Source organism: Eulemur rufifrons, chromosome 15 (assembly GCF_041146395.1).
Source record: "Eulemur rufifrons isolate Redbay chromosome 15, OSU_ERuf_1, whole genome shotgun sequence".
NCBI lineage: Eukaryota > Metazoa > Chordata > Mammalia > Primates > Lemuridae > Eulemur > Eulemur rufifrons.
Genome location: NC_090997.1, coordinates 104,008,103 through 104,029,609, shown reverse-complemented (window position 1 = coordinate 104,029,609; position 21,507 = coordinate 104,008,103). Strand labels below are relative to the sequence as shown.

The following is a 21,507-nucleotide window of genomic DNA, read 5'->3' as shown; positions in this document are numbered from 1 at the left end:
TCTTGCAGAAAAATGGTAGTAACCGCAGGGGAGGGTGAGGACAGGTTTGTTTGTTTGTTTGTTTGTTTGTCTAAGATAGGAAATATTAGACTTAGTCATAGTTCTCAAAGGTGAAGAAGAAATCTCTCACCAAGGGACGTTTGGAAATATGTGAGGTTACTATTTGGTTGCCACGATTACGAGAGAGTGCTGGATTTCACTTTGATTAGTCCACCTTATATCACCTGTATTCCACATAGCCAATCACTTGGACCAGGGAATTCCAGGCACTGATTGGTTTATGCCCATCCCTGAACCAATCACGGAACCAGTGACAGAGAGGATAAGCATTATGCTGATTGATCAGAATTTACTCCTGGGAAGGGGGAGTCAGCCCACCTAAATGACATGCCTACTCTCAGTGCAGGACAATGGCTACTTGGGAAGCAGCCAGAATCATATAAGGATCATAATCATTGATGAATAATACCCAACTACTGTATTTATAACTCAAAAATGCATACCGTGGTCAGACTGGGCAAATAAAATCGTGTTGAAGGAAATATTAACATAAGGACCCATCAAGCAATGATCCCTTTCCCCCTTCCCTCCCAGTCACTTCCCTATCCTCTGGAACGTCTGAATCCCGGTTAAGTGTAACATAAAAAATAAATGTGTAAAAGAATTTTTTTAAAAAAGACAAAGAAAAAGAGCATGGATGTGTCTTGTTATTTTTTCTTCTTATCAGTGCAGTATGGTGTTTACTGATGATACACATGATTGATAGTATTTATTGATATGGTGTTTATTTATGATGCTATACTAGGTGTCATTAAAACAATTATTAAAACATTCCATCCCAAACTTTTACTGTATAATTAAGTCTCAGAAAATAGTGATAAGGCAAATTATCCATCATATCTCTTCGTTCCTGGAAGTTTTCTGTCCATCAAGAGGAGCAGAATCCAGAAAAAAATGTCTATTTAGTATTTACCCATGTCCCATCCAAGCTATTATACTTTAGTAACAAGCAGTGGGTGCTACTTTAATTAGCTCTACCTCCTCTAGCTGCCTAAAATTAGGTAATTATTTTAGGGGCACATTTTGGAGTTTTGGGGGTACATTTGCCTGTACTAAAAGTATAGGCCTCATTCTAAGGACTCTTTCTGAAATTTTCTAATACTTCCATAATCTCGATAAATCTTTTCTAGTAGGCATTTGTGGTTGCATACTTTATCCGCTTGGCAGATCAGGATGCTAAGAACAAAATGACCCAGGTAACTTGTCCTAGGTCATGAAATTACCAGATGGCACAGCGAGGATCCAAAGTTCCGTTTTCCTGGCTGTGAAGACATTCTGCTTCCCACGAGGGTAAAGAGGCAGCAGAGGGAGAGGACTGGGTACTTCCCACCTCTCCTCTCTTGGGATCATGGCTGGAGTTAAGGGGCTGATACAGATGGGACAGGAGACACTTCTCATGTGTGTCAGAAAACTGCTGAGACCCACTGCAAATTCTGTTCCTGCCAGTCGGCACCAGTCATTTCCACATAAGGACACTGGATTATTGAGAAAGTCACTTTCTTAAGATGTTTGTTCTTATTCATGAAAATGTTTTAGTTGATCAAACACCTACTGTGTATTTAGTTAATCTTTCCATTGTAAATCCACATTATGTATCGGACTTGCAGTTCAAGAAATATTCATTTCTGTAGTGTTTGTATGATTTATCTAAGTTGAACTTACGCTTTATAACTTTTATTTTCATTATAGAAAAGGCTCTTCAGAACTAATGCTTTCAGTAGTTGTAAAGAGTTATTGTGTGTATTTTTTGCATGTTTTCTCTTTATTTTTCTTAATAATTCTTGTCTTTGCAGTAGAATTCCCATGATTTGAATCCCTGAAGAAAAAAATCATAAACTTAGGATATCCAGGAATTTTTATCTAATTTTATAGTAGCTTTTGTATAGGTTCCAGCTCCTTCTTCCTATATTCTCCCCATGTTTTGCTTTTTTAAAAAAATCTATTCCCACAAGTAGAAAATCAAATTTAGAACTTGGACACTATCTGTTGTCCTTATAGCCCCTTAACTGCTGCGTCTTATCTGATGACTCGTTTGTCTCATGGTCTTTGATCTGAGGATGCTGTAAATATACCTCAAGGACTTCCAACACATTTTTATTTCTTCCCCTCTACTTTCACAGGTGTCAAATGAAATTTACTTAAAAGTACATCAAAAGCACCTTTTTCTCTGTAATTAGTATATTTTCATGAATTTTCTTTATTTGGGGCACATTTGTCATTTCTAGTCCTTACTTTTTCTAAATACTTTTTCATGCTGGTCAAATATGTCAGCTTTTGTACTTTGGGTGCCATCTAGGCCACCTGCCCTCATTTTGGTGTCATTTCTATTTCAGTGTGTCTTATAACTGTTGTTCATTGTTCTTTGCTCTTAGCTCCTCACTAGAGCTTTTATTCTTTTTTTAAATCCCCTTTTCTACTGCTCACCTGTATAGGGAATATCTGACTTACGTTATAAAGCCTTTTTGTTGTTGTTTATCTTTTTTTCATAAGGGAAAGAACTGTGGACTTTTCCTCTGAGAAGGTTTTAGGCAGCCTATTATAGTAGAAATGGAATGAGCTTTAGAGTTAGATCGAACTGAATTTGAAATCTGATTCTATTACAAAGTAGTTGATATCCTTAGGAAAGTGGTTACAATTCTCCGGGCCTTCATTTACTATTCTATTAAATAAGGATAATAATTATGACCTGACCAGATTATCAAGAGGCTTAGGAAGAGCATGTGTAAAGCACAACATCTGGCACATTATATGTATGTGCCTGATTATCATTAGCACTATAATTATTATTTTATTATTACTATTATGAGGCGGGTCATCTCACATTTGAATGGAGAACTAGTTGGTGATGGTGCTACATTTGAAGGAGGTTACGTCAGTAAACAAACGACAGTACCTGCCCTTGAGGAGTTTATCGTGTTTTAAGGAAGGGAAAACGTATACCAAAATCAACTAAGACATAAGCAAATGTCCCTTATTTTTGAAGGTTACTATATGATGGTTTTAAACACTGTCAACAGTACTTAATGTGTCACATAATATCATCCATAGTTTGTTCATGTCTTCAAGATAAGGGAAGTGAGACTTAAAGAGGAAGGGTTGATAGGTTTACCACAGCCTGCTAACCTGATAAAGGAGCATGTGGGGATTGGTGCTCAGGTCTTGCTAACCCTGAAGGCTGTACTTTTAACCTCTGTGCTATCCTGCTTCCACGAGGAGTGTGGCAGGTATTATAAGGTATATGTAGTATCAAAGCCGCTGGAGCTTTGAATAGGCAAGATCAGGTTTTTTGCCAGGGCTCATATTTGAAATGGACCATGAGCATGGTGGCTTCTACCTGTAATCCTAGTGCTTTGGGAGGCCGGGGCAGGAGGATTGCCTTCAGGCCAGGAGTTTGAGACCGGCCTAGTCAACATAGTGAGACCCTGTCTCTACAAAATTTTTTTTAAAAATTAGCCAAGCATAGTGTTGTGTGCTTGTAGTCCCAGCTGGCTACTCAGGAGGCTGAAGCAAGAGGATCACTTGAGCCTAGGAGTTCGAGGTTACAGTGAGCTATGATCCAGCCATACCTGGGTGACAAAGCAAGACCCTGTCTCTAAGAGAAGAAAAAAAAAAAAAAAAAAAGATAGAAGAAGAAATGTAATGGGCCATGGGAGTAGACAGGAGGTCAGGTGCAATAGTTTTCTGTGATGTGTTTTCTGGGTGCATTTAGTTTAGCAGAGTACACGAGAAACTAATGGGGAAAATGCTGGAATATAGATTGGTGTTCAATGATAGGGGTCTTGGATTGTTCCCCCTAGTGAGTGGTAAGACATGGCCATCGCTCAGTATTAGTGAGGCTTATTTTGCAGACTGGTGTAAGGCGTTTTGGAAGTGAATGGAGTGGATCAAGACTCCAGTTGGAAGGCTATTGCAAGAATCTAGAAAAGATTGCACAGGAGCCTGCCTGAGAGTAGTGGGAGGGGCATGTGAAGGAATGACAGATGTGAGAGCCTTGAAGAGGTGGCATGCCAATTGAGGTGAGAAGACTGCCTTCAAAATGGCTGTCAGGTTCCAGCCTGGGTCTCACGGGAAACAGTGCTTCCAATAAGAGAAATGTTGTCCCTACTTTAAAAAAAAATGGTAAATCTCCACAGACCCAATGGAGCATTTTAGGCCAGGGCCACCAAAGCATCGGGCTCTTATACTGCCCCGGGTGGGTCTTCACTGTAGTCTATAAAGTGGCTTGAAGTTTTCCCATTGCTATCCCTTGAGTGCTAACGTGTTGCCTTCTATTTTTATTAAGAGGGGCACTGTGGAGGGAGCGTGAGTTTGTATAAGCTGTCAGAGCTGAATCTCTTTGATAAACTCACAGCATTCTTAGAATTGCAATCAGGCAAGGGTTCTGCTTGAGACCCTCTGTTTCCCAGGATGGATGTCAAAGGGAGAATGCAATTTTGGTTTTTGGGTCACTGACTAACGTAGGAAAGGAAAATCTCATGAGGAAACTCCGTCTTTCCCAAATATTGCTCTATAGCATTAAGTTTTTTGTTATAGATGAAAGAAAATGTATGCCATTCATTGAAGGGTAAGTCGGTTCAGAAATGTTACTATTTAAGGACTTTGAGTGATGCTCACTTTTTTTTCTCCCTTCCAATTTTCTTGGTCAGTGTTTGTCAGGTTCAACTCCAGCCATGGTTTCCCAGTGGAGGTCGATTCTGACACCAGCATCTTCCAGCTCAAGGAGGTGGTTGCTAAGCGACAGGGGGTTCCAGCTGACCAGTTGCGTGTGATTTTCGCAGGGAAGGAGCTCAGGAATGACTGGACAGTGCAGGTGAGTCTCCCCTGGCGGATCGTTGCGGGGATGCAGCCAGCCCCATCGCTTATGCCGCTTCCGCTGCCAATCTGACATTCATGCCTGAGATCTAATAGAATAAATAGTGCCTGGGGATTCCTTGAACTTTACTCCACACTGCTTCATTAATTCTGACCTTCTTAATTATGCATTAAAACAGCAAGCAGGAAGGATTGGAAGAACAACTGCGAGTGAGTGAGAGAGAGAGGGAACGCAGGAGCTGGGCTTAGTGAATAAATGTTTACTGACTGCAGGAGCAGCAAGGCACAATTTCTGTGTCTGTTCAATTTCTACCTTACTTATTCCATCTGAATCTTAATGAAGAAGGATTCGAATAAATTGTTCCAAATCAGGCTGCTCAGTCGCTGCACTGTGCGGAATTCACAACCCAATTGTGACCCCTGGAGGACAGTCAAGGCTGCTGCCACCCTGTGCTGCAGGAGGTGCAGGCTCAGGGCCCCACGCACAGCCAGCTCTGAGAATTCTCTGTCCTGGATCTGGATGGCACAGTTCCAAAGCTGGTGGGGAAGGAAGACTGGAGCTTAATTTCTCCAAGGTTCAGTAAAATCATCCCTAGAATAGACCCCCGAAATATTGCAGAGTGAGCCATGCTCTCTTCTCTCCCGGCCCCAGCACTTTCAGGCACCCCACTGCTCCTAGCACCATTAAAGCCCCATGTACTTTTGACTGTGTGCCATTCAGAGTGGTGATTTTTGTAGGAATTGGAGGGAACTGGTTTGGTGATTGATGAACTGTGCCATCACCTAGAAGTAGAGACCAGTAATTTGTTGGGGAAGCCAACAAATACAATTCAACACATACTGAAGTTATTCTTTTTGAAAATAGGAAAGACTAAATGCTTTCTGTGGATGGCTCATGTGATTGTTGAAGGGCCCTGCAGGTACATTTCCCCGTCTTAACCTTCACTGATTAATTGCACTGCTGTTTACAGCTGCGTGGGGCCCTGGTGCGCACAGGAGGCTCCCGTGCTGGGTGCAGGGAGTCTGTCCATCCTTGTATCTACATCTTCTCACTCTCTCTTCTGGGGGGTGATATGTACTGCTTTGTGAAAAGCTCTCAGAATTTGGATATACAAAGAGGCTATAGAAATGCAAATTGTCCCTGTTACTCTCCATTGCATCTCCTGCTGACGGGGTGAGGCTCTACTCATGGTGCACAAACTGCTGTGCTTTGCTTTTAGGCAATTTGGTTTTGTAAGAGAAATGCATGTGCTAAAAAGTATTTTGACTTTTTTTTATATTTCAGTCAACTAAAAAGCTTTTCATTGTACTTGTCAACCTCTAAATTCAAGAATGTTTCTTTAACAAATAAATAATGTTTAAAATAGCTTCTTGAATCAAAACATTTTATATTACCAGAACTTTCAGGTTCTATCACTATTCACCTCTGCCATTTGGGCTGATTAGTAAAACAATTAGCTATTTCATATTTAGTTAGACTAATTGCTACAGATGATTGATTTTACAAACATGTATGCATGAGATATTTATTGATTTAAGAGTCTTTATTTTGACAAATGTTTCTTATGCATTTCCAGTGTTCCAGGCCTCGGAAGGGATCCAAAAAAAAGGCAAAACTCGGCCCCTGCCTTCTTGGAGGCTGTTCTTTATTTAGGGGCTCTAACGCCAAATGAAATAAATATTAACTTGAACTGTACAGGATTACCATTTTTATAGATTAAAATTATCAGCAATTCCATGTGGTTCAACCTAATAGCTATAATGTAAGGATGTCAGATTTATCTGGCATATCACAACTGAAAAATAAGTTTATGAAGTTTTAAAGATAGAGAAAACACATCTGGTTGGAAGTCACCAGGAAAGACTTCAGGGATGAGTTGAATTCAGGTAGGATTTCATAGAGGGAGGAATGAGCATAGACAATGCTTGGATAAAAGGATATTCCTGTTGTTCGAGAACCTAGAGGAGATGTTAAAGATTGGGCAAAAAGTGGAATTTGAAGCTGTATTTTACAGAACCTTGACTGACTTGGCATTGCATTTTCATTTGTGGAGAAGTAGAGAAAAATGGGATGAAATAGAGAAATATGGGAAGTATGAAGATACAGTTTGTGTAAAGGATGATTAGTTTTTCTGTTTAATAATACATGATGAGAGTTGATGTCAGCTGGATATATGTTTGGAGATGTCTAGCTGGCTATTGAGAACTTAGGTCTGAAGACACTGAAAAATAAGGCATTTTATATTTATGATACTTTTATTAAATCACAGTTTAGTGATTAAGGTGCTGAGAAGTTGGCAAACTGTGTTCATATAAGGGTTTCATTGTAAAGACCAGGCAGTTACATATTTAATTGCAAATTGATGGCTGTAATTTATTTAGGTGTGTAATTGGCAGAATTTTAGCATTCTTTGATATTCTTGTATTATTTTGGAACATATGCTTATAACTATTTAGTCACTACCCTTTAGTTACCCTTTATCATTATAGGTGCTATATTTTACAGTATAAGCACAAAATGTATAATGAGAAGTTGCTGCTGAGAAAGGGAAAATGAACCTTGCATGTGAGCTACTTAATTCTTCCACTGACGAATGTTAAGTGTACACCTTGTTGTACTGAAGAGAAGAGGGAATGGTGAGGGTGGTATATAGGCTTTCTGGATGTTTCTTCCTTTCATTTTATTTTCATTTTCTTTTTTTTTATTAGTACAATTATCAATAATATGGCTGTCTATTTCTATCTATCAATCTATACATAGAGAGAGCTTATCATGCAAAATGAGATATTTTGAGTATGAAAGAAGACTATTAATAACTATTCCAGCACAAAAAGTATATGCTGGGAATGTCCTTGGCAAACCAAGACGCATGTTCACCCAGGACCATGTGACCATGTATCTCTCACACTTAAGAGTCTCATCATCTTTTAGGGGGTAAGTATGTATTGGTGCCTCACCCCAGGCACTTTGGGAAATGATAGCTTAAGACCATAGTCTTATGAAAATATTCATAATAAAAAAGTGGGTTTATCTTTTTAACTGGTGAAGAATATTTATAAGATTATAATATAATTGATATCACAAGATTTTAAAAAACTCACACAATTTTCAATTCCTAGAGAGTATGTCCGTAGGCCATTTTGAGAAGCACTTTTAAAGTAAAATTATTTTTTATACACTAATCTGTTCCATTTTGTTATTGCCAAGACTTTAAGAGCTTTAAAGAATTAAAGAAAAATAGAAGGAAATATGGACATCAAAAAACAGATGATCTGGCACAGGTCCCGCTTCTGGGAAGCTGGAGTAGACATACTATTTCCTGTTCTACCCACTAAGTATACTTAAACATCTACGTATTATATATAATATAGTTTGCCCTTGAACAACATGGAGTTAGGGGTGCTGACCCTCCATGCAGTCAAAAATCCACATATAACTTTTGACTCCCCTCAGAACTTAACTACTAATAGCCTAGTACTGGCCAGAAGCCTTACCAGTAAGATAAACACTTGATTAACACATATTTTTATATTATATGTATTATATGTTATATTCTTAAAATAAGCTAGAGAAAATATTATTAAGAAAGTCATAAGAGAAAATATATTTACTATTCATTAAGTGGAAGTAGATCATCATAAAGGTATTCATCCTTGTCATCTTCATGGTGAGTAGGCTGAGGAGGAGGATGAGGAGGAAGTGGGGGGGGGGTTGGCTTGCTGTCCCAGGGGTGGCAGAGGCAGTAGAAAATCCAGGTATAAGTGGATCATGCAGTTCAAACCCATGTTATTAAAGGGTCAGCTGTACAAACATATGAAGATTCTGAAAGGTGGTAAAAAGAATTCAGACTTATTAGGGACTTCTGGACCCAAGGAAGAATATAGTGGTGAATACCTCGAGTTTTCTTTTTACTATGTTATCTCAGACATAGAGCTGAAAAAATTAGCAACCTGCAAATGCCAACATGGATATACAAAAAAATAAAAGAAAGAAAATCCCAATAATGGCCTGATGACAAAAAACTAAGAAGATTTGTCACTAGCAGACCTACCCTAAAAGAATGGCTAGAAGTTCTCTAAACAGAAATGAAACAATGGAGAAAGGAACTTTGGAACATCAGGAAGGAGGAAAGAACATAGTAAACAAAAATATGAGTAAATACAGTGCACTTTCCTTCTCCTCTTGAGTTTTCTAAATCATGTTTGAGGGTTGCAGTAAAAATTGCAACACTGTCTAATGTAGTTCTAAATACAGATGAAATATTTAAGGCAAATATATTAAAAAGGGATGTAAGAGAAGGTAAGATTTCTAAATTTCACTTAGCCTATAAAATTACAACTGCAGTAGAGCATGACAAGTTATGAATGTATAAAGTAATATGTAGAGCAACCACTAAAGTAGCTAAATGACTAAAATATAAAATAGTGATGACACCAAATACTGGTAAGGATGTGGAAAAATTGGATTACTCATATATTGCTACTGGGAATATAAAATGGTAGAGCCACTCTGGAAAAGAATATGATGGTTTCTGCTTCTATTTATGTGGTGAATTACATTTATAGATTTGCATATGTTCAACCATCCCTGCATCTCTGGGATGAAGCCCGCTTGGTCGTGATGGATTATTTTTTTGATAAGCACCTGAATTTGGTTTGCTAGGATTTTGTTGAGAATTGTTGTGTCTATATTCAAAAGGGATATTGGTCTGTAGTTTTCTTTTTTTGTTGCATTCTTTCCTGGTTTTGGTATCAGGGTAATGTTGGCTTCATAAAATGTGTTGGGGAGAATTCTTTCCTTCTCGATGTTGTGGAATAATTTCTGAAAGATAGGCATCAGTTTTTCTTTGTAGGTCTGGTAAAATTAAGGTGTGAAACCGTCTGGTCCGAGACTTTTCTTTTTAGGAAAGTTTTTTATTGCTGTTTGAATTTCAGTACTTGATATTGGTCTGTTCAGGAATTCTGTTTCTCCCTGATTGAGCCTGGGAGGCTGTGTGTTTCAAAGAATTTGTCCATTTCCTCCACATTTTCCAGTTTATGTGCATAGAGGTTTTTATAGTATTCATAGATGATATTTTGTCTTTCCGTGGCATCAGTTGTAATTTCTCCTTTTTCGTTCCTGATGGAGCTTATTAGAGTTCTTTCTTTTCTACTTCTCATTAATCTAGCTAGAGGCGTGTCAGTTTTGTTTATTTTTTCAAAGAACAACTTTTTGTTTACTAGTGCAACCTCTGTGGAAAGCAATAAGGAGATACCACAAAGAGATACAAGTAGAACTACCATTTGATCTAGCAATCCCATTACCGGGCATCTACCCAAAAGAACAAAAGACATTCTATCAAAAAAACCATCTGCACTCTAATGTTTATAGCAACACAATTCACAATTGCAAAGATGTGGAAACAACCAAGTGCCCATCAGTACATGAGTGGATTAATAAAATGTGGTATATGTATACCATGGAGTTCTACTCAGCCACAAAAAATAATGGTGATCTAGCACCTCTTGTATTATCCTGGATAAAGCTGGAACCCATTCTACTAAGTGAAGTATCCCAAGAATGGAAAAACAAGCACCACATGTACTCACCATCAAATTGGTTTTTACTGATCAAGACTTAAGTTCACATATAGTAATAACATTCATCAGGTGTCAGGCAGATGGGAGGGGGGATAAGGGATGGGTATATGCACACCTAATGGGTACGGTGCACACTGTCTGGGGGATGGACATGCTTGAAGCTCTGACTCGGGTGGGGCAAGGGCAATGCACGTAACCTAAACATTTGTACCCCCATAATATGCTGAAATAAAAAAGAAAAAAAAAGAATATGATAGTCATGTATTATAAGTTTCAGAAATAAATGAGCCATTGTGGTTATAAGGTTAGAAAGCATTCATTTAAAAAAAAATTGCTCCCCTTTTATTGATATCATACATGTATATAATAGAATTTAGGAATGTAATGGCTTCATTTATAAACTAAATTTATTTAAAATTATTTTTCTTTCTTTATTGAATACAAGACAGAAAGAAACTAGTATCTATTTAGGGCATTGAATGCATTTCCACCATGTTTTTTTATATGAATATAAAAGAATTCTGCAAGTGACTGTATAAATGACCAATGTAATTATTTTTACCCCTGATTATAAGATAAAAGACAGCAGGCTAAACACCATTGTACCCAGAGAACAGACATATGGTGATTTCTTTGTCTATAAGAGTAGTTTTGTAAATTACACCTTCAGTCACTGCAGGACAAACGCTAACATCTTCTCTGAAGGGCTGCCTTGCTAATGGAACTTGCTGCTGGCCTCATTCATTCAGGCAAATGTAGATAAACTCTTGAGTTCCTCCAAAGAACAGGGACATTCTTATAGTAGCTGGTAAGTGCTAAGTGTCAGAGTCTAGAATCAAAGCATGGTAATCTGCTCAGAGCAAATGCTCACTTCAGGAAGACCCTTATTTCATCTGTTTGTGTCTGGTTGTTTATATGTGTCAGTCAGAAAGACTCTCCGAATTACTTACCTCTTTGCATAATTCAGAGCGCTCATAAATGTTATTTTTCTCTTGAAAGGAAGTCTTGACATTTCTGTACCCCTGCGGGCTTATGAAACATCTTTGAGGATTGCCATGGATAAGCACAGACTTGAAAAAAAAAAAATGTTGAGATTCTTTTAGCTTATAGGAGTCAGAAGATACATGGTCTGTGGATTGATTTAATAGGCTCACATCTCATAGGTGTTTCCATTATCCTCATTGTACTGATATTCCAAGGCAGGTAGTGTGTGAGGGAGTGAAACTCTAGAGCAAGCCAATCCCCAAACTCTGAACATAGGATGTATTTTATTACAGTATAGGATGCAAAAGGCTGTCTCATAGGTAACCTGACAGATGAAAGAGAAGAGATTACACACCACGAAATTTTATTACAATTCACTAAAGTCCTAGTTTTAAATATTCTGCTCTATTGTCTTCATTACTGGACTCAGATTCTATCATCCAATTGTCCTGATGTTGTCTGAGATTTTGTTTAATGCAGTCATCATCCATTAGAGAAGAATTTAAGGAATGAGATTTTGTGTCTCCGCTTACCACATTATTCACCCTAAAGCTTCTAAAGCAAAACATTTTCTTTTCTTTCCTTTTACCAAGCAATTATATTAATAACAAGCCCGAGATTACTCTCAGAGAACAATAAAAAATTTTGTGGGAGGAAGCTCTTTGAGGCTTATGTACCAAACTTACTTATGATGAATAAATACGAGAGTATATAGAATATATTTTCCCCTTCATTTTCTATTTACAGGTGGGCTGGGTCGAAGCTTTAATTAATTAATAAATTAACATTAGTAAGTATTTACTTTTATTTTCTTTAGATGTAAGTTAAGTGGCAGATAAAGTTAAGTGTGTATAACAAAATAATTTACTTTAATTATACCTTTAGTGATGCCCAAAAGACACAGAAAACAAAATTAAAAGGGAATGGGAGAGTTTTACTTTTCTATCCTAATATGTTGTGTTGATTTTTTTTCTGTAAGTATTAGATTTACTTTTGGTAAGAATACAGTTCTCATGAACCATTTAGCAGCAGGAATTTAATGAACAGAAGTTAACACTTGATAAGTGAGTGCTGCTATAGTAGCCTTTCAAAGGCACTGACAGGTGTGCTAAGAGAGCATCCTTTGGCTCTGTACCCAAACAGAGGACAAACATATGCATCTGAATGGAAGCAAAATATCGAGTATTTACCGATCTGTTGGGCAAGCTCATGATTTATGAACTAAGTGTCAGTAGAGTGCTCTAGTGTCAATTATTTATGGATTTTTTAAATGTTTGTTTTAGCTTATTGCGCATGTGTGTCTTCACACAGGCACGCATTCATCTAGGGAACGCTATATATTCTTGAGGAGAAGTTAGAATTTTGGGGGTATAGTTGTATAAACTATATTTCATTGAAGATTTTATTTTGTCATTGAGTTTTACTTTGCCATTGAATGTTTCCTATCCTATTATTCCGGCTGGTCAGTTTGCATTCAGAGGTGTCACTCAGATAAAATTTCATATGTAGACTAATTATAGCACAGAGCTCTGCTTTTTAAATTAATAAAGCATTCTGACATTAGAGGGAGAAAGGAGAAATGTGAGAACTCACTGATGTTTATGTTTTGGAGTACATCACAGACTCTATTTCAGATATGTGGGCTTTTGAAAGCTCAATACAGGTTTTGCCAAGGATATTCTCTGTTCGTTTTTATATCCTTAAGTATTTCAAAGGGAATTGGATCTGTGTGTTTGCATTCCATTTATGCATAATTCATCAAAACATTGTTCTGAAAGGAGAGAAAATCAAAACAAAAACTTATTTAAGCTATTTCTCGTGCTATTTAAAATTTGGACACTAAGAACTTTAGAACCTACTAAAGTAGATAATATCTGCTTCCTCGGTTTACTTGTTTTGTCTCTCAGGGTCAAGTCTTCCCATTTTGAGCAACATCGAGATACATGCTATTCTTATAGAAACCCAAACACTTTTTGTATATTTTTTTAAATTCCGGGGGAGTTTCATGATATCATCCCACACACACACTTACTGCCATATATAACAGAGAAGTTAAAACTTCCAGGGTGTCACACATTGGGTGAAATCACTTGGTTAGAATTTGACTAGACTTTCCAATGCACTATTATAATGAAGTACAGTACATATGAATCACTCTGAAGTCAGACTCTCTGGGAAGAGCAAGTCATTTAAATTCCCCAGTCTTTGTTTTTCCCATCTATTAATACAAAGTGGAGATAATCATAGTGCCTGTATTTTTATATGGCTGCTTTGAGTATTAAAAAAAATGTTTCCTACACAGTGCTGACACAAAAGCAAATTTTAACCTATTGTTAGTTTAATTTGATGAATAATTCACAAAAAAGAGAAACATTTTATTTCTGATGTACAATAGGTTCATCCCCAAACTTAGTCTGTTTTAAAACACTCCAAAAGGTGTCAAATTTTCCCCATGCCAAATTGCCTATTCCACACTCAAACTAGCATCAGAATAGCATTGTATGGCATATTTGTGGGAGCTCCTTTGTTTTAAATCTTATGATAAAATATTGTCTTAAGAAGAGAATATATCCCATTATAGTGGAGTTTACATTTTTCTTTAATGCACTGAAAATATCTGCATGTGCCATTTTATTTTGGTAGAAATTTTACAAGAGTATGTACAGTTAGAAATCTGTTTAACAAGGGGCACAGAATAATTGAAGATTACTCCTAAGATTTTGTGAGTCACTCAAATGTAAAATTGAGCAAAGAGAGTTAGGGGGCCCTCTGAGGAAAAAATACATTATAAGACCTACTTAAGTGATTAATTTTTTTCCTTTGTAATTTACAAGCAGAATGAGCATACTAAATTTACATAATCTATCATTGTGAAGTCCATTTAAAGCTAGTCGTGTGGCATTTATTGGTGTAAACTTTCGTTTTATTATTGCTTTTACTGTATCCCATAGGTTTTATGTTGTGTTTTCATTTTCATTTGTTTTGAGAAATTTTTTAATTTCCTTCTTAATCTCTTCATTGACCCACTAGTCATTCAAGAGCATATCATTTAATTTCCATGTGTTTGTGTAGTTTCCAATGTTGTTCTTGTTATTGATTTCTAGTTGTGGTAAGAGAAAATACTTGATAAGATTTCAATTGTTTTCAATTTTTGAAGACTTGTTTTGTAGCATAACATATATGGTCTATCTTTGAAAATGATCCAAGAGCTGAGGGAAAAAACTTGTATTCTGTAACTATTGGATGAAACATTCTATAAGTATCTATTGGGTCCATTTGGACTATAGTACAGATTAAGTCCAATGTTTCTTTGTTGATTTTCTGTCTGGATGGTCTGTCCGATGCTGAAAATGGAGTGTGCAGATCTCCAATGATTATTGTATTGGGGTCTGTCTCTCTCTTTAACTCTGGTAATATTTTCTTTATATTTTATATTAATATATCTGGATGCTCCAGTGTTGGGTGCATATACAAGGGCTGTCCAGAAAGTATATTCTTGTTATATTAACAATGGCTGAATACTTTCTGGATGGCCATGATATGTTTAGAATTGTTATATCTTCTTGGTGGATTTGCCTCTTTATCATTATATGATGACCTTCTTTGTCTCTTTTTACGGTAGCGATTCCTGCTCTTTTTTGGTTTCCATTTGCATGAAATATCTTTTTCTATCCCTTTATTTTCAGTCTGTGTGTGTCTTTGTAGGTGAAATGTGTTTCTTGTAGACAATATATAGTTGTGTCTTGTTTTTTTATCCATTCAGCCACTCTGTCTTTTGGTTGGAGAGTTTAGTCCATGCACATTCAATGTTATTATTTATAGGTAAGGACTTATTGATGCCATGTTGTTATTTGATGCTGGTTGTTTGTGGTCCTCCATTCCTTCCTCCCTGTCTTCCTCTGTTAAAAGTGATTTTCTCTGGTAGTGTGTTTTAATTTCTTGTTATTTATTTTTTGCATATCTGTTGTAGGTTTTTAAATTTGAGGTTACCGTGAAACTTGCAAAAATCATTTTATAACCAATTATTTTAAACATGTGACAACTTAACTCTGACTACAAGCAAAGAGAAATATAAAATAAATTCTACACTTTAACTCTATCCCCCCCACTTTTTAACTTTTTGTTTCCATTGATAATCTTTTTATACTGTCTATCTCTCAGAAAGTTGTTGTAGTTATTATTTTTGATAGATTTGTCTTTTAGTCTCTTACTCAAGCTATAAGGGGTTTATATACCACAATTACAACAGTAGAATACTCTGTATTTGTGTATTTATTGTTACCAGTAAGTTTTATATTAATACCTTTAGATGGTTTCTTGTTGTTCATTAACGTCCTTTTCTTTCAGATTGAAGAACTTCTTTTAGCATTTCTTGTAGGACAGGTGTGGTATTGATGAAATCCCTCAGCTTTTGTTTGTCTGGGAATGTCTTTATTTCTCTTTCATGTTTGAAGGATGTTTTTGCAGGATACAGTATTCTAGGGTTAAGATTTTTTTCCTTTAGCACTTTGAATATGTCATGTCACTCTCTCTTGGCCTGTAAATTTTCCAGTAAGAAGACTTCTGCCAGACATATTAGAGCTCCTCTATGTTATTTTTAAATTTTTTCTTGCTTCCCTTAGGACCTTTTCTTTATCCGTGACCTTTGTGTGCTTGATTATTAAATGTCTTAAAGTAATTTTATTTGGGTTAAATCTGTTTGGTGTTCTGTGACCTTCTTGTACATGAATATTGATATCTTTCTCTATGTTTGGGGGGGTTGTCTGTTATTGCAGCTCTGAATAAACTTTCCACCCCAATCTCTCTCTCTACCTCCTCTTTAAGACCAATATCTCTTAGAATTTCCCTTTTGAGTCTATTTTCTAGATCTTGTATGCGTGCTTCATTCTTTTTTATTCTTTTTTCTCTTCTGTGTATTTTTAAATAGCATATCTTTAAGCTCACTAATTCTTTCTTCTGCTTGATTAATTCTGCTGTTGAGAGATTCTGATGCATTTCTCAGTTGTCAGCTGAATTTCAGAATTTTTGCTCGATATTTTTCATTTCAAACTCTTTGTTAAATTTCTCTTATAGGCTTCTGAATTCTCTCTCTATGTTGTCTTTAAGTTCATTGCGCTTCTTCAGGACAGCTATTTTGTATCCTTTGTCTGAAAGGTCACATGTCTCCATCACTCCAGGATTGGTCACTGTTACCTTATTTAGTTGGTGTGATGAAGTCATGTCTTCCTGGATGTTCTTGATGCTTGTAGATGTCGATGTCTGGACATTGAAGTTAGGTATTTATTTTAATTTTCGCAGTCTGGGCTTGTTTGAGTCCATCCTTCTTGAGAAAGCTTTCCAGATATTCAAGGGAATTGAGTGTTGTGGTCTAAGTCTTCGGTCACTGTAGCCATATTAGCACTGGGGGTGCTGCAAGCCCAGTAATGGCTGTGACTCTTGCGCCTCCTGGTGGTACCTCCTGGGTGGACGTGGGTAATATCTGGGAGAATTCTCTGGATTACTAGGCAAAGTCTTTCACTCTCTTCCCTTGCTCTCTATGCTGGGCTGCTGGAGCTGGGGGAGAAGTGAGGTGGCCACTGCAGCTGGGACTGTGCCAGGTCACACCTGAAGACAGTGCAGTCTCACCCAAAGCCCGTGGTGACTGCTGCCTGTCTACTTCTGATGTTTGTTCAAAACTCAAGGTCTCTTTAGCCAGCAGGTGGGAATCCTGGTGGGAGGGGGTCCTTCCCTTCAGGGCGTATGTTTCCTTCTGGGCCAGGATGGGTCTGGAAATGCTGTTTGGGAACTCAGGAGTCTGCGTGGTACTTTATTTAACTGTGACTGGGCTGGTAACCCAGGTTGTAAAACAAAGTCCTCTGAGCTCTCTCATTTCGTTTCCCAAGAAGGAAATGGAATACCCTCCCTGAGCCCTACTGCCTGTAATTAGGGAGGAGCACGTGACACAGACACTTGCTTGGCCACCACTGCTGTTGTCTCACTGGGTCACGTGCACCACAGGTTTACTGTCTCTCAGCTAACATAGCCCCAAGAATTGCCCAAAGACTGCAGCCTTTGTGGTGTGACTGCCTTATGAATTTCATCCAGGCCTAGGCCACTTTTTGTCAGCCAGTAGTGGGGCTAGTCGGAACTTGGATTTGGGGATGGAGAATTTCCCTCTGGCTGGGCTGGTCTAAATGCTCTCTCCACGGGCACCGCAGAATTCTACCCTGTGCTGTGTTCCCCTGTGCCAGGGCAGCCCTGAGTTCCAATGCAGAGCTCCACAGTCACTTCACTGTCCTTTCCTGGGCACGCACATTCTCTCTCCAGACAGCATGCTGGTGCATCGCTGCCAGGGCCTGGGGGAGGGGTGGCATAGGCCATGCATCACTGCCTTTTCTGCCCTCTTCAGTGTCTCTTTCCTTGGTATGTTAGAACCAGGTACTGTGATTGAGCCCCTGAGTTTTGGTTTTCCTGAAAGTGCTTGTTGTGCGGATAGTTGTTGAATTTGGTGTTCATACGGAGGGACGATCACTGGAGGTTTTTATTCAGCCATCTTACTCCACCTCCTCTTCTCTTTTTATTTATATTAATTTTATGTTATTTTATTGCATGGACTTGAAATTACTTATTGAGCTAATCCCCTGATTGTGATCATTCTAGATTGTCTCCAGTTTTCACTAGTGTAACGATGAAACCAAAATCTGTTGCTAGTAAGTTTTTTCCTAAAATCATTTAAAATGATTTCTGAATAATTTTTTAAATATTTTACCTTTTATTTTCATAAATTTGTATTGTTTTTTTAAAATATTCTGTCATTGGAAAGACTGGAATAGAGTCACACGAAGTTAAAGAATGGTATGCATATTGTGGTTATCATCCCACTTTCATACATTCCCTTTTACTCATTACTCAACATATTTTTTGACCTTTCCTTTGGGGAGGGCCTTGCTTTAAGGCGCCAGCAACTCCACGATGACCAATATCCACAATGGTGCTGCCCATACAGGGTTTGCATTCCAGTAGGGAAGACGAAAAAGTGAACAAATATATAAACCTTATTAGGAAAGAAGTACATAGCCAAGAAAGATAATTACAAACTGTGCAATGTACTTTCAAGAAGAAATACTATTTCTATATGGCAAGCAATGACTTAAGGCTGGTGGCAGCTACTTTCAGGAGTACAGTGAAACCTTAGGAAAAGCCGCAGGACTTAAAGAGCCCTGAGGCAGAGCATCCTACACAGAGGATAAGCCAGTTCAAAGAAGGCAAAGCCAGAAAGAGCTTAGAGAAAAAAGACAGCTGTAGTAGCTAGACAAACTCAAGGAAAAAGAGATTGGTGCAGAGGAGGCTGGGAAGGTAGAAGGAGTCCAACCTGGTGGCCTCGTAGGCCATGGTGAGGACTTTGAAGTGTAGGCTACATTATGCCTCAAACTGGTGTTGCTGGGTAGCTCAGTTGGGGAGGACTGCAGACCACCTTATAAATAATGTATTTCTGAAAAGTTTGAATTTCATGATATATGTATATTGAATTTTAAATAAAAAAATTAATGTGAAACAAAGCACTCCTTCTACCCAAAAAAGAACAAGTTAGACTTTGGTTCACATAAATTAGAGACAAAAAATGAGCCAATTCTGATGCCAACAGAAACTTCTTGACAGCTTTATTGACATATAATTCACATGCCGTACAATTTACCCAGTTAAGTGTACAATTCTATGGCTTTTAGTATCTTCACAGAGTTGTGAATCCTTCACCACAATCAATTTTAGAACATTTTCAACAACCCCAAAAGGAAACCCCATGCTCATTAGCAGTCATGCTCGATTCCTCCCTCCTCCTGGCAACCAGTGATCCATTTTCTGTGTCTGTGGATTTGTCTGTTCTGGACATTTCATTGTATTTTTTGTGACTGCCTTTTTTCACTTAGCATAATGTTTTCAGCGTTCATATATGTTGTAGCATGAATCAGTACTTCATTTTTATTGCTGAATAATATTCCCGTGTATGTACATAGCATATTTTATTTATCTACTTATTAGTTGATGGACATTTGGGTTGTTTCTATTTTTTGTCTATTATGAATAATGCTGATATGAATATTTGCATACAAGTTTTTGTGTAGGCATATGTTTTCACTTCTCTTGGGTATATAGTAGGAGTAGAATTGCTGGGTCATGCAGTAACATATGTTTAACTGTTTGCGGAACTGCCAGACTATTTTACAAATGCTTATACTGAAAATTCTACAATTAAGGTGATGATGTGTAAAAAAATATTATTGTCACTTTCATACTTAGATCTTGGAATATCTAGCATGTGAATGCTAATTCTTGCATCTAAATTGAAGTTCTGTAAACATTTTCACGAACTGAGCTAGAAACCGAAAGCCATAAAAGTTCAAGGGCCTAATCTGGGAGAAACGTTGTTACATCAGGGCACGCTGAGGTCCCCTGGTCTGTTCTCTTTGAGAGTGCTTTCATTCCAAAGGTCGCCATCTGGACCTAAGTGTTTGAGCAACTTGTGGTTTTAAATGCAGGCTTTTGCTCATTAAAGTGGGTCAAACATATTTTGAATTAGAAAATGACATTTAAGTTACTCCTTTTCCACTGAACAAATATTTCCCTTAACCTTTTTGCCACTTCTCACTCTTCCTGGGTCATATTCCCCCACAGCATGTGACAATGTAATTAGTTTGGCACGTTTTGTACAATACAGATCTCACCCAAGAGTGCATGGCAGCTGAGGGAGCAAAGTAGCCAGTGCTAGCTCATGATCAGTATATTGTATCAAAAGAATATTGTAAAATGGAAAGGTATAGATCTGACTATGGCTTGGCTTTGATTTAGAATTTGGCATGTTTTCTTTTGGATTTTTGAAAAAAACAATCTCTACTTTTTGCTGGTATGGGTAGTTTGTATCACAAGTATGGCAACATTTGCCATCATTATGAAAAAACAAATAAAAACTCCTTGGAGTTTCAGTAATATTGTTTGCATCTATTACCTTGAGCTGTTTGATTTTCTTCACAGCCTGCATCTGTTTAATTCAAATTATGCACATGTCTCTCTGGACTGTAATTTCTTCCAGCTGTTAAGACGGTGGAGCAGAAGATCTATATATTTAAAACAGCTGTTTAATTCAGAGACCTGCTTTGTATTACCTCTAAGATTGGACTATATATTTCAAATAGACTCTTGTCCTTTTTTAATAAAAAATTTATTTCATTATTAAGTTGATTCATTTAAGTGTATTTTAAACCTTTTCAATCTTCCGTATATAGAATCTAAAGTGGTACATCTTTATTCACATTGTCATTTAAAAAAATAGAAAGATGAGATGAGATGCTTTATAGAAATGTAAAATATTATCCTCAACCTGGTCTTAGTAAGTAGATAAATTATTAAGAATAAGACCAGAAAGAAAAAAATTAAATAAATTTGAGGATACAGTAAATAAACTTTTTTATCTAACTAAAGGAAAAGTCTGGAAACCAAAAATTTTGGAAAAATTGATTGATGTACTGCCCACAAACTATATACAAAAAAAATCTTACAGCCCAGCAGCAACTGTAATTGAATTTATCAAAATGCTTCCAAATAAATTATAGTTACTCTGCTACTTTTAAGGCATATAACTAAGAAAAGGAGAAGGAAGCAAATCTAGTGATATTGCCTCCCACTACAGCCAGAAACATAATTTTCTTCTTGACACTGAGTAGACTGATCAGAGTAATTAACCACCCCTACCAGCTCTTAGCAAAGAGTAGGCTCCTTCACGGCTAGAGCTGCTCTGCTATGATCATCTTTAATGTCCCCAGGTGGGTGTGGGGTCTGGAAGAAGCACATGGTGAGAAAAAAGATATAGCACTTAAATGAGTATTTTTTTAAGAATATAATTTAGGAAAATAAGAGAATGTGCAAACAAATACTAACCCTCAACATTTTTGTTGCTGTTATAGCAATAGTATAAATGGACACCACAGGCCATTAGCGCAAATGTCAGCAAGTACTCGGCAGGTATTATAAAGTATATTGAAGGTAAAACCCTAGAAAGTGGTGGAGCCTTTGGGGATCTTGAGATGGTATACCCCA

The 21,507-nt window shown here is 37.3% G+C and overlaps 1 protein-coding gene across 1 annotated transcript in view; it reads left to right on the top strand.

Moving 5' to 3' along the window:
- PRKN (parkin RBR E3 ubiquitin protein ligase) overlaps positions 1 to 21,507 on the top strand; it is a 1,165,698-nt gene that overhangs the window by 227,437 nt on the left and 916,754 nt on the right. Inside the window, exon 2 of the mRNA XM_069487460.1 lies at positions 4,707 to 4,870. Coding sequence (XP_069343561.1) covers positions 4,707 to 4,870 — 164 coding nt within the window. The remainder of the gene's footprint in view (positions 1 to 4,706; positions 4,871 to 21,507) is intronic.